This window comes from Anolis carolinensis, chromosome X (genome assembly GCF_035594765.1).
Source record: "Anolis carolinensis isolate JA03-04 chromosome X, rAnoCar3.1.pri, whole genome shotgun sequence".
In the NCBI taxonomy this organism is placed as follows: Eukaryota; Metazoa; Chordata; class Lepidosauria; order Squamata; family Dactyloidae; genus Anolis; species Anolis carolinensis.
Genome location: NC_085847.1, coordinates 2710507 through 2722269, shown reverse-complemented (window position 1 = coordinate 2722269; position 11763 = coordinate 2710507). Strand labels below are relative to the sequence as shown.

At 42.0% G+C, this 11763-nt stretch overlaps 1 protein-coding gene across 1 annotated transcript; it reads left to right on the top strand.

The window, feature by feature from the left end:
- Positions 1-1225: 1225 nt before the first annotated feature.
- On the top strand, positions 1226-11276 carry snap29 (synaptosome associated protein 29). Its single transcript, XM_062958444.1, has 6 exons — positions 1226-1352; positions 5061-5407; positions 6309-6505; positions 7155-7240; positions 7632-7736; positions 9378-11276. Exons 2-6 carry the CDS (start codon positions 5183-5185, stop codon positions 9533-9535), a joined length of 771 nt encoding a protein of 256 aa, XP_062814514.1. The 5' UTR covers positions 1226-1352; positions 5061-5182; the 3' UTR covers positions 9536-11276.
- The last annotated feature ends 487 nt before the right edge of the window (positions 11277-11763 follow it).

The window sequence follows — 11763 nt, the reverse complement described above, 5'->3', positions numbered from 1 at the left end:
GGAAGGGCCTTGGATTATCTGAGTCCACACTGTCATATATTCCAGTTCAAAACGGTTAATCTGGATTTTATATGGCAGTGTAGAAGGAGCCTCATATAATCCAATTTAAAGCAGATCATCTGGATTATTTTATTTATTTATTTCTATCATTTCTACCCCGCCCTTCTCACCCAAGGGGACTCAGGGCGGCTTACAGACTGGCAATTTATGCTGATACACTATAGTACAATAAAATAAACATTAAAACAGTTAAAACAATTATAATATACAATATACAAAATTTAAAATAGTGCAAAGTACTTATGCCATTCGTCCACCAGACCTTGTACAAAAAAGTTATTATTATTATTTATTTTATTTATTTACTACAATTATATCCCGCTCTTCTCACCCCGAAGGGGACTCAGAGCGGCGTACAAATCAAATGAACATACAATATATTATCAGCATAGCACAATATAAGCATTAAATTACTATATTGTACTATATGGTAATATTATTAGTAATATTACATTTCATAGATAATATATAATTAATATTTTATATATTAAAACATAGCAAAACAATTATTTATACATATTAAAATGAAGGCACAACTATATCAATTACAGAGCAAAAGTGGAACCATTCAAGTTGCATGGAAGGGGCAGGCTTAATCGCCTTGATTAGCACTGGATGGCCTTGGAGGTTCAAAGCCTGCCTGGGAGAATCCTTTGTTGGGAGGGGTTAACTGGCCCTGATTGTTTCCTGTCTGGAATTCCCCTGTTTTCTGAGTGTTGTTCTTTATTTGAATTGCAGCCCACAACAACTGGGATCTATAGTCTATCCCAGGCTTGGGCAAACTTGGGCCTTCCAGGTGTTTTGGACTCCAACTCCCACAATTCCTAACAGCCTGCCGGCTGTTAGGAATTGTGGGAGTTGGAGTCCAAAACACCTGGAAGGCCCAAGTTTGCCCAAGCCTGGTAAGGCTCAGCTGCTAAAGATGCCCCGCCCACCGCGTGACCAACATGGCCCCACCCCCTGTCGCTCCTCCTCCCCGCCCTTCTCTGGACGCAACCATGTCATTTGTAGGGGCTTCTTTGAAAACACTCAAAGCGTTCTATTCAGAATCTCATATTGAAATAGACGGAGATCAATTTCTTCCATCAAGAAAACGTAAAGGATGAAACTGGTATTTCGTTTCCCCCCACAAATGGATTTTGTTGGTTCCTTCCAACCAACCGCGTCCGATTGGATTCCCCCCTTTTTCGCTTTAGGAATGGTTTCGCCCAAGAGGCGGCACTGCTTTCCGCTTTGGACGGGAAGCCAGAAGCGAAAGAAGAAGAGCTTCGTGGAGGTGGCGACAGCGACGGGTAAGTGGGGAGAAAAACCATGGAGGATAGTCTCTGTTTCCAGTATTTTAAAAAATAACAGTGCTTCTATGTTTAGATTTTCTTCTGTTGTTCAAAGGAGGAGGCAGAGTTCTCTTCCCTGGCTTTCATCCTCAGCTTTGAAGGCTCAGCCTTTGTTCCTTGAGCCCTGAGCTTTCCCAACTGACTTTCTAGGTTTGGGGACTTCATTTCCCAGAGTCCCTGATCGTTAGTCCATGCAGTGGGGGCTTCTGGGAATTGAAGTCTAAAGCTTCTGGAGAGCTCGAGGTTAGGCTAACACAGAGAATCCCAAATTCTGACCCTCTAAGTTTGGGGATTTCATCTCCCAGAATCCCTAACCCAAACCTAGGCAATGGGGGCTTCTGGGAGTTGAAGTCTAAAGCATCTGGAGAGCTATTGGTTGGGAAACTGGCCTTTAGGGTGATCCAAAGAAACCCAAACTCTGGTCCTCTAGGTTTGGGGACTTCATCTCCCAGAATCCCTAACCCTTGGCCCAGACAGTGGGGGCTTCTGGGAGTTGAAGTCTAAAGCATCTGGAGAGCTCGAGGATAAGCTAACACAGAGAATCCCAAATTCTGGCCCTCTAGGTTTGGGGACTTCATCTCCCAGAATCCCTAACCCTTGGCCCAGGCAGTGGGGGCTTCTGGGAGTTGAAGTCTAAAGCATCTGGAGAGCTAAAGGTTAGGAAACTGGTCTTTAGGGTGATCCAAAGAAACCCAAACTCCCGCCTTCTAGGTTTGGGGAATTCATCTCCCAGAATCCCTAACCCTTGGCCCAGACAGTGGGGGCTTCTGGGAGTTGAAGTCTAAAGCATCTGGAGAGCTCAAGGATAAGCTAACACAGAGAATCCCAAATTCTGGCCCTCTAGGTTTGGGGACTTCATCTCCCAGAATCCCTAACCCTTGGCCCAGGCAGTGGGGGCTTCTGGGAGTTGAAGTCTAAAGCATCTGGAGAGCTCGAGGTTAGGCTAACACAGAGAATCCCAAATTCTGGCCTTCTAGGTTTGGGGACTTCATCTCTCAGAATCCCTAACCCATGGCCCAGGCAGGGAGGGCTTCTGGGAGTTGAAAAGCATCTGGAGAGCTAGAGGTTTGTTTATTTTATGTATTTATTTATTAGCGACATTTATATCCCACCCTTATCACCCCGAAGGGGACTCAGGGTGGCTTACAAGCCATATGTACATACAATATATGTATTATTAGTATAGCACAATATAAGCATTATATATTACTATATTGTACTATAACACTATATTGTAATATTATTAGTAATATTACATATAATATAAATATACTATTATAATAATTTATTATTATGATATTGTATTATATTACAGGTTGGGAAATAATAATAATAATAATAATGTTTTTTTATATCCCGCTACCATCTCCCCCAGAGGGGACTCGGGGCAGCTCACAGAAATATCAGATACAAAACAAAACAATGTACAATACATCAATAAACAATAACATACACCAATTATAATATTTAAACATAACCAAAAAAATAAAGAAACACACTAAAAACATAGAATTAAAAACAGTGAGATTGTCATGGTAGATTAGCAAAGTGCACATTATAAGTAGCGAAGTCAGAAGCATAAAGTGCCACAGAAACTGGCCTTTAGGGTGACCCAAAGAAACCCAAACTCTGGCCCTCTAGGTTTGGGGACTTCAGCTCCTGGTCTCTATAATCATTAGCAAAGGAAGCTGAGGCATTCTGGGAGATGAAGTCCAAACCATCCAAGAATCACTGTTTTGGGTTTGGGACTTCAGTGTGATCGTTTTGGCTGGGAATCCAAATAAGTAACATTACTGAATGTTTGTTTGTGTTTACGGTTTGACAATCCAGCTGTACACTCTATTATGGGGGCTTCTCCCAAATGGGATTTGAATTTTAGAGGCTGATAAGTCAAGGAATGAATGATCTGCTTTTGAGCGTTCATTTTGGCTGAAACAAACAGGCGCGAGCGTCATCTAACCCATCTCTAAAGTTACCCAAAATATCTGCTTCACCTGCCAAGTATGAATCACAAGAATGACAGACTGGTTTCTCACATCCTCCTCTTTACAGTACAGCTTCCTTGTGAAGAGAGGAGGACATTTATTGGGCAGCTGCTTCTTTGTCTGGAGGGGGATTCTTGTTTGCAGAGTTGCGATTGTCTAATACAGTACTGTAGTGATGCTTAGGTCATTCACATACAGAATCAACAAAAACGATTCTCTACTGGGAATAAAATCCTGGTTAATACTAAAGGAAGAAGGAAGTTGTTCCATTTGTCTTTGTGCGGAGTACTTTTGAGGAAACCAGCATAGGGGTGTATTCTCAGTACCATTACTCAGACAGGATTCCATCATGACAGTTAAAGGGTTGTCAAACTGGATTGATTTGACAGTGGAGATGCACCCTTGGAAACGGAAAGAACTGGCACAATGCAGCTGCCAGGTTGTCCTGAGACAAGGAATGGCTGATGATTAATGGCTAATGTTTGCTCACATTCCCTTCAAGGAATGTTGTGACTTCCTTTGTCAGCACTTTGACATTCAAAACTTGTGCTGATCAAGCATTGCTTTGAGTGTTGGCCTGGAACTCTGGGGCCCCTTCCACACAACCATATAACCCAGAATATCAGGGCAAAAAAATCCCACAATATCTGCTGTGAACTGCCATATATCCCAGTTCAAAGCAGAAAATGTGGGATTTTATTCAGATGTGTGGAAGGGGCCTAGGACACAAGGTTTGGAAGTCTTACCCAGCTTTGGAAACCCATTGGGGGACCTTGGGCAAGTCACTCTCTCTCAGCCTCAGAAGAAGACAAAGATAAGCTACTTGGGAAAGGAGCCTTTGCCAAGAAAACCCTAGAACAGTGTTGCTGTATGTCAGAGCTGACAGAAAGCACATAACAACTGTGTAAATAAGGGTTGCATATGGGGAAAAGGTAAATAAATGGAGGGTGAATGAAAATGGAATGTTGATAGCATGGCTAGAAAAAGGAGTAATTTTCCTACTCGCTAAGGGATTCTGGAACAGGTTAGTTCAATATGCCTTAAGGCAGTGGTTCTCAACCCGTGGGTCCCTAGATGTTTTGGCTGCCAACTCCCATAAGTCCTAACAGCTGGTAAACTGGCTGGGATGGCTTAAACGAAAGCCAAGTGGGAAAAGAATGTGAAGCATGAGTTCTGGCCCATTTAAACAGATAGCTGAGACACAGGTCTATCTTCGCCGTGGTGATATATATCAAAAGATCAGGACGGATTAGCTTTGCCTTTGTTTTGTGGGTGCTATGAAAGAGCCGCCAATAATCTGAACCTCTGCACATACCAGGCCTGCAGCTGAAGTTCTTGCAATGCTTCTTACATTCCGGGAGGGCAGAAAAACATTCCAACAGATGGGACTAAAGTGGATCAGCCAAGGAAGGCAAGGATGTTATTGGGTGTCTTTCAGTTTTGGAACCAGATAAAGTACTTTATTTTTTTTTGTCTCCACTGAAGAGTGTCACTTGACAGCAACCCAGATTTAAAGAAAGGCAGAACAAAATGTATCTTCTAGTGATTTGGGGCTCTGCAAGGAAGCCGTCATTGGCAATTGTTTGTTGTGGCACTGTGTAAGTATGCATTCTGGTGAATTGCTGGAACATCTGCTTAAATTTTGCTGAGAAATTGCTTTCTCTCCCCCCCCCCCCCCCAGAGTTTTTCAGATGATTGCTGCCTGTCTTTGATAGGAAGGTGTTGATCTGAGCCTGAAGGATCTTAGTGGAACACCGTTCTCTGCATTTTGAAAATCAACAACCCACATTTGGAGTGGCAGTTATGTCGGCCTATACGAAAAGCTACAATCCCTTCGATGAAGACGAGGATGAAGACCTAAAGCCCGTAAAGTGGAACGAAAGCAATGAGCCCCCCAGGGGAGCCCCCGACAGACAGAGCTATCTCCAGCAAGAGGTCTTGAGGCGCTCCCAGGCCACAGTGGATAGCACTAACCGCTCACTCGGCCTCATCTATGAGTCGGAACATATTGGAGTGGCCACCTCCGAGGTAAGTGAGACTCCTAATACATATGGAAGTGTTTTTCCTTTGGAAATAACCTCTCAAGCCTCTCACTATTTGTTAATGTATATATTTGCTAATCTGTATTCCATGTGTATGTTGATTTGCCATTTTGACTGTACCTCTTTGGTGTGGGAGGGACTATAAACATGTGATTGTACTGAGCACGTTCAGACTCAGGACACAATTTTTTGTATTCACCTTTTGCATCAGACCTCAGTGGAGGTGGATGCATGTATGTTACTGTTTGGACTTCAATATAGAAGTATGCTTATGGACTTCAGTGAGTACAAGTATAGTTAAAGACTATGGACTGTTGATTAAGAATGATACCCTGTGTACTCAACATAGAGAAGCTACATCTTATCTGTAACTAAACTTCAATAAGAAATGTGCCTGTATAGTGAATTAATACAAGATGTTTATGAGTAAACAAGATACGTTATTTTTCTAACTGGCTGTTAGGAATTGTGGGAGTTGAAGTCCAAAACACCTGGAGGGCCAAGGTTTGCCTATGCTTGTTATAGCTCAATGTTTTAAAATGTACCAGTTTTTCATTTGTATCTTGTTTGACTCTTTTTAAACTGCCCTAGATTCCTTCCTGATATAAAAAATTGCACAAAGAAACATACACAAAATAGCTTCATCTTCTGACAGTATGATGTGTTGATTCAATGTATACTGTATACATGTATACCCTTTAAACTAATGCTCTAGAAATGCAAAGGTGAACCAGTTAGTACACCTCTCCCTTGGCTCTCTAATACTTTGCAACATACTAAAGAAATGAAACAATTTCAGTGAAATTCTTGGAAAGCAATTCTTCAGTGAGTCAAGCATTCACATGTCTTTCCTTCAGTCCTCTTATTTTTTAAAATTTCCCTTTTAGGAGCTTACCCGGCAGGGTGAGGTACTGAAGCGCACCGAACGAATGGTGGACAAGATGGATCAAGACTTAAAGACAAGCCAGAGGCACATCAACAGCATCAAGAGTGTGTTTGGTGGTTTTGTAAATTATTTTAAGGCCAAGCCACAAGAGATCAAACCTGACGAAAATGGGGCCTCTCAGCACCAAGCAAACAACAAGTAAGCAACTCAGCAAATGATAGAAAATACATGAATTGAATCATCTGGATGAAATTTGGGCTGCAGATCCAGTTTTGCAGTGAAGCTTAGGTCCATGTCGATACACATAATTAAAGTGAAAATATGTACGCTCAGGGTTAACCTGGTATGGTGTGAGTTGTAATTCACCCACAACCATATGCATTTTGTACAATTTAAAAATTGACTTTTTTAAATAACCTGGGCATTGCTGGGTCCCCAAGCTTGACATTTTATTTCCAGTTTAATTGGGAAAGCCTACCTTATTCACAATAGCCAAATACATACATTGTAAACCAGGGTTGATGTGAATTTGGATGAATTGGGACTTGTTGCGCACCAGCATTTGCCACGTCATGGTTCCAGAAGCAGACAGACAAATCAGAAAGTCTCCTTAGAAGTGGAAAGACCCAGAAAAATGATAAAAAGTTTTCCTCCACTCAGTTGAAAACTGGATACTTTGGAGGAGGGGGGGGTGGAGAGAAAAAAGAACTCGGAGATTGACTCTATTGAGTGCTTCGTATTTGCCTCCCCAAATAGGAAATGATACTGAAATCATGCAGAAAGAAATTGTAAAGAAAAAAATGCTGCAAGGCAACACTCAGCATCACAGCTATTTCTTTCTCCCCAGATTAAAAGAAGCGTTGGCTGTCAGTAAAGAACAGGAGTCAAAGTATCAGGAGAATCATCCAAATCTGCGAAAGCTGGATCATTCAGGTTTGTTTTATCTTGCTTCTTGAACTTGCTTGCAATTGGCTCGACTGGATCTCTTTCACCTCTTAGTTGTGAGCATTGGTCATTTATTTATTTTACCAAAAGGGTTTTTACTTTGCTATGCAGTCCAAAAAAGTGCTCAGAGAAGCTTCAAAGTCCCCTTTCCTCAGATGTCTTTCAAACGACCCAGAATCCACATAATATAGAAAGGAGGATTTCAAGGACAAAGGGTTGCACTGCTCACTTCCAACAACAAACAAAAATTACTGATTGTCACTTATGGGTTTCAATGATTTAGTAATATTTGCTTGCCACAAGGCATATTCTGTATGGCATTTAGACCTGCTGCTACTAAAGTTGATGGTTAGTAAATACTGTTTTTCATTCTCACCAGACTATAGTTCCAGTGGAACCAATTCAAATCCTTCATCTCAACGTGATAATTACCCCAAGAATCAATACCTTCGATCTTATCACCAGCAAGTTGATAACAATTTAGGTAAGCCGTAACAGCCTGGGCTTCATGTTTATTTTCTAGTTTGTTTATTCATTGCGTAAGAAGCAAATTGAGAATACAATAATACTGTATCAAAAACCAAAAAGTTAAAAATTTGGCACTATACTAAATTTCCTTTGACCAGAACCTGGCCACTTGGAGTGCCTCTGGTGTCACTGTGAAAAGATCCTCCGTTGTGCATGTGCAGGACTCAGATTGCATTGTAGTCAGTGGTCTGTGGCTTGGTCTTCTCCACCCTCAAATGTCGCAGACTCCACTTTGTAGCCCCATTTCTTAAGGTTGGTGCTGCATTTTGTGGTCCCAGAGCGCAGCCTGTTCAGTGCCTTCCAAGTCGCACAGTCTTCTGTGTACCTAGCGGGGAGGTCTCTCATCTAGTATCAGCCACTAGTTTAGGTTCCGGGTTTTAGCCTACCATTTTTGGACTCTCACTTGCTGAGTTCCTGCGAGTGGATCTTAGGAAGCTGTTTCCTGATTTAAGATGTTGGTATGCTGGCTGATATCCGAACAGAGGATGGGCTGGAGATGTCACTGCCTTGGTTCTTTCATTACTGGTTACTACTTCCTAATGGATGTCAGGTGGTGCAATACCGGTTAAACAGTATAATTTATCCAGCGGTGTGGAGTGTAGATATCCTGTGATAATGCAGCATGTCTCAGTAAGGGCCATAGCCACTGTTTTAATATGGTGAGATATATTCCACACTGTGCATAAGTATTCAGCAGCAGAGTAGCAAAGCGCAAGGGCAGATCTCTTCACTGTGTCTGGTTGTGATCCCCAGGTTGTGCCAGTTTTCATATATTATTTCTAGCATCCACTTTTTGCTTGATATTCAAGCAGTGCTTCTTATAAGTCAGAGCACGGTCCAGAGTGACTCCCAGGTATTTTGGCATGCTGCAATGCTCCAGCGGGATTCCTTCCCAGGTCATCCTCAGGGCTCGGGATGCTTTTCTGTTCTTAAGATGAAAAGCACACACCTGCATTTTAGATGGATTAGGAATCAGCTAGTTCCCCCTGCAATAGGCAGTAAGAGCACCTGAAGCTTCGGAGAGCTTCTGTTCAACCATTTCAAAGCTCCCTGCTTGAGCAGTGATGGCACGATCGTCAGCATAAATAAAACATAGATAAATCAATGTGCTGTCTTCATAAAGCTCAATGATATACAGTTGAGAATAGCCTGGATACAGCAGAAATTACTGTCATAAGGAATTTATATCCACACTTAATGAATTTAAGAAAAATAGTCCGATTCACACAGCAGGATACTGGAGCATCTTAATTTGACTGTGGCATGAGCCTTTGCATGTGGGAGTCTGAGTTAAATGGACTATCAGAGTCTTAAACCAGCTGCTTCCCAGCTATTTTGGACTAAAACTACCTTGGTTCCTGCCAACTAAATATGTTAGCTTGGGTTGATGGGCATTGTGCTTCAAAGCATGGAGGATAATCAGGTTGGAGAAGGTGGCCTTAGGTCTTTCAGGAATTAAAATTAGCACCCATCTGCACCACTGTTCCTTAGTCCGAGAAATGGGCAGAGTTATATTTGTAATGAACTTCTTCTCAGAAAAGGTGGCACTACTTTTCTGCTGCTAATCTTGCTCTATGTTTTCTTGGGCCTCTTACAGATGAAATGTCCTCTGGTCTGGGCCGTCTGAAGAACCTTGCTCTGGGCTTGCAGTCTGAAATTGAGGTGCAAGACGAAATCCTGGATCGCCTCACCAACAAAGTCGACACGCTGGACGTCAACATCAAAAGCACAGACAAAAAACTCAAGGAGCTTTAAGATGCTCCCGATTCTCAGCTCCTATATTTGAACTTGGTGCATTTTATATGCTTGTCTGTTGTCTTGCTGTCTAGGAAACTACCAGCAGAAAGAAAAATGGCCTGTGTGACTGTTTTGCTTTGTGATTAAAACTGAATAGCCTTAAATTCAATCGGAGAGATTTAAGCCACCTCCTTTTATGTGTTTAAGAGCAAGTTTAAAAACTGTGTATTTGAGCTTCTGATTTCAGAATCACTGTCTCAATCCTGCACAAATCTACCAAAGCTGTTTGCTTCTACTTTTACAGTGCTCTTTGGCCTTCAGTTATGGCAGACGTTCAATATGATGAGTGTATCTTCATTGCCTGTTTCATGAGAAGTGTTACTCATTCCTCACTCTGAAACGGTAAATACTGTAGGCTGTACATTGCCAAGTAGCTGTTCAGTTACTTCTTAGTCAGCTTTTTAAAGCATGAGAAGAGCAAGAATCTTCTGAGGCATTCTGTCAAAAGCAAAGGTTGTGGTCCAGAAGCAAAGCAACAATATGAAGACAGCGGTGGTTCTGGTAGTCTTTCTCCTCTGATATAAGCAGTAAGGTCCAACACATTAACCATGGGTTGCTGTGTGTTTTCTGGGCTCTATGGCCATGTTGCAGAAGCATTCTGTCCTGACATTTCGCCCACATCTATGGCAGGCATTGTCAGAGGTTGTGAGATCTGTTGGAAACTAGGCAATTGGGGTTTATATATATACACACACACACACATATATATATATATATACATACACTCACATACATACACCTGTGGAATAATGTCCAGGGTGGGAGAAAGAACTCTTGCCTGTTGGAGGCAAGTGTGAATGTTACAATTAGCCACCTTGATTAGCATTGGATAGCCTTGCAGCTTCAAAACCTAGCTGATTTCTGGTTTGGGGAATCCTTTGTTGGGGGGTGTTAACTTCCCCCAGGCAAGAAGCAGCCAGGCTTTGAAGCTGCAAGGCTATTCAATGCTAAACAAGCTGGCCAATGGCAACATTGACACTTGCCTCAACAGACAATAGTTATTTCTTCTCCCATCCTGGACATCATTCCACAGATAGATAAACCTCACTTGCCTGGTTTCCAACACACCTCACAACCTCTGAGGATGCCTGCCATAGATGTGGGTGAAACGTCAGGAGAGAATGCTTCTGGAACATGGCCATACAAACTGGAAAACTCACAGCAACCCAGTGATTCTTGCCATGAAAGCCTTCAACAACACAATGATTATATATTTTAAAAAGAGGTTTACTGTCTGCTTGTTTGTAAATAGGTTTGATGCGGGTGTTGCGAGAGTACTCAGTTTTCGATTTTTATTTTCCATTTTTTAAACAGCAGCCCTTTCCCTGTTGCCCCATGCCAGAGGCCAATTGCTTATGGCTTTAATTTCAGAAGCAACGTGTGAGCTGGCATCTAGAAACAGCTCCGTGGTCGGCACACATGAAACAACTCTGCCTACTGTTCAATTGTTATCAGTCACCTGCTTTATAATTGCATATGATATTGGCCTGACATTGCTGAAATGGGCCCCATCCTGCTCCTTGTAAATTCTGCAGCACAGCTCTCGATGTACAGTGTAACCCGCTGTTCTTTTTGAATCCATGTGATTGTTTGTGTTTACAAAATATGAAGGTTTTTGAAACTGCACTCAGTGACAAGTGCCAGCCCTTCAACCCGTACAGTGAATCATAGGTGCAATAAAGAACAACTGGAAATTTCAGTAATTAATATAATTGCCTCTGTCACATGCCAGTGGTCACTGAGTCCTAACTGTGAATGGTAGAGTTTCAGTTACAAATGTATACTTTCTGCTGACTTCGGCTCCAGCACCGTTTAATTCCTTAGAAACTTGGCAGAAATCTATCAGTACTATGGTATCAACCCACCAGTGCTGTCAAGTCTGCTGTTGTAGTTCTTAATCCACCTCTCACATAATCAAGGTTAAAACCAAATGGCTTATTCAGTGGCAACACAATCGTAAGGAACATACGTGCCTTCTCGCTATTAAAGAATCCTGCTTCAGAACACTATCTAATATGTCTTTCTGATGGAAACTGTAATTTGGAGGACCACTATCTGAAATGTTTACTGGATGGTTGAAGGATAACAGTGACTTAGGAATTTCAGGTATGTTTGTTTATAGCTTAGTTTTACAAAACTGCCACCTAGAGTCCGACTTCCCAAGCAAGAGACTCACCTCCTCTTCC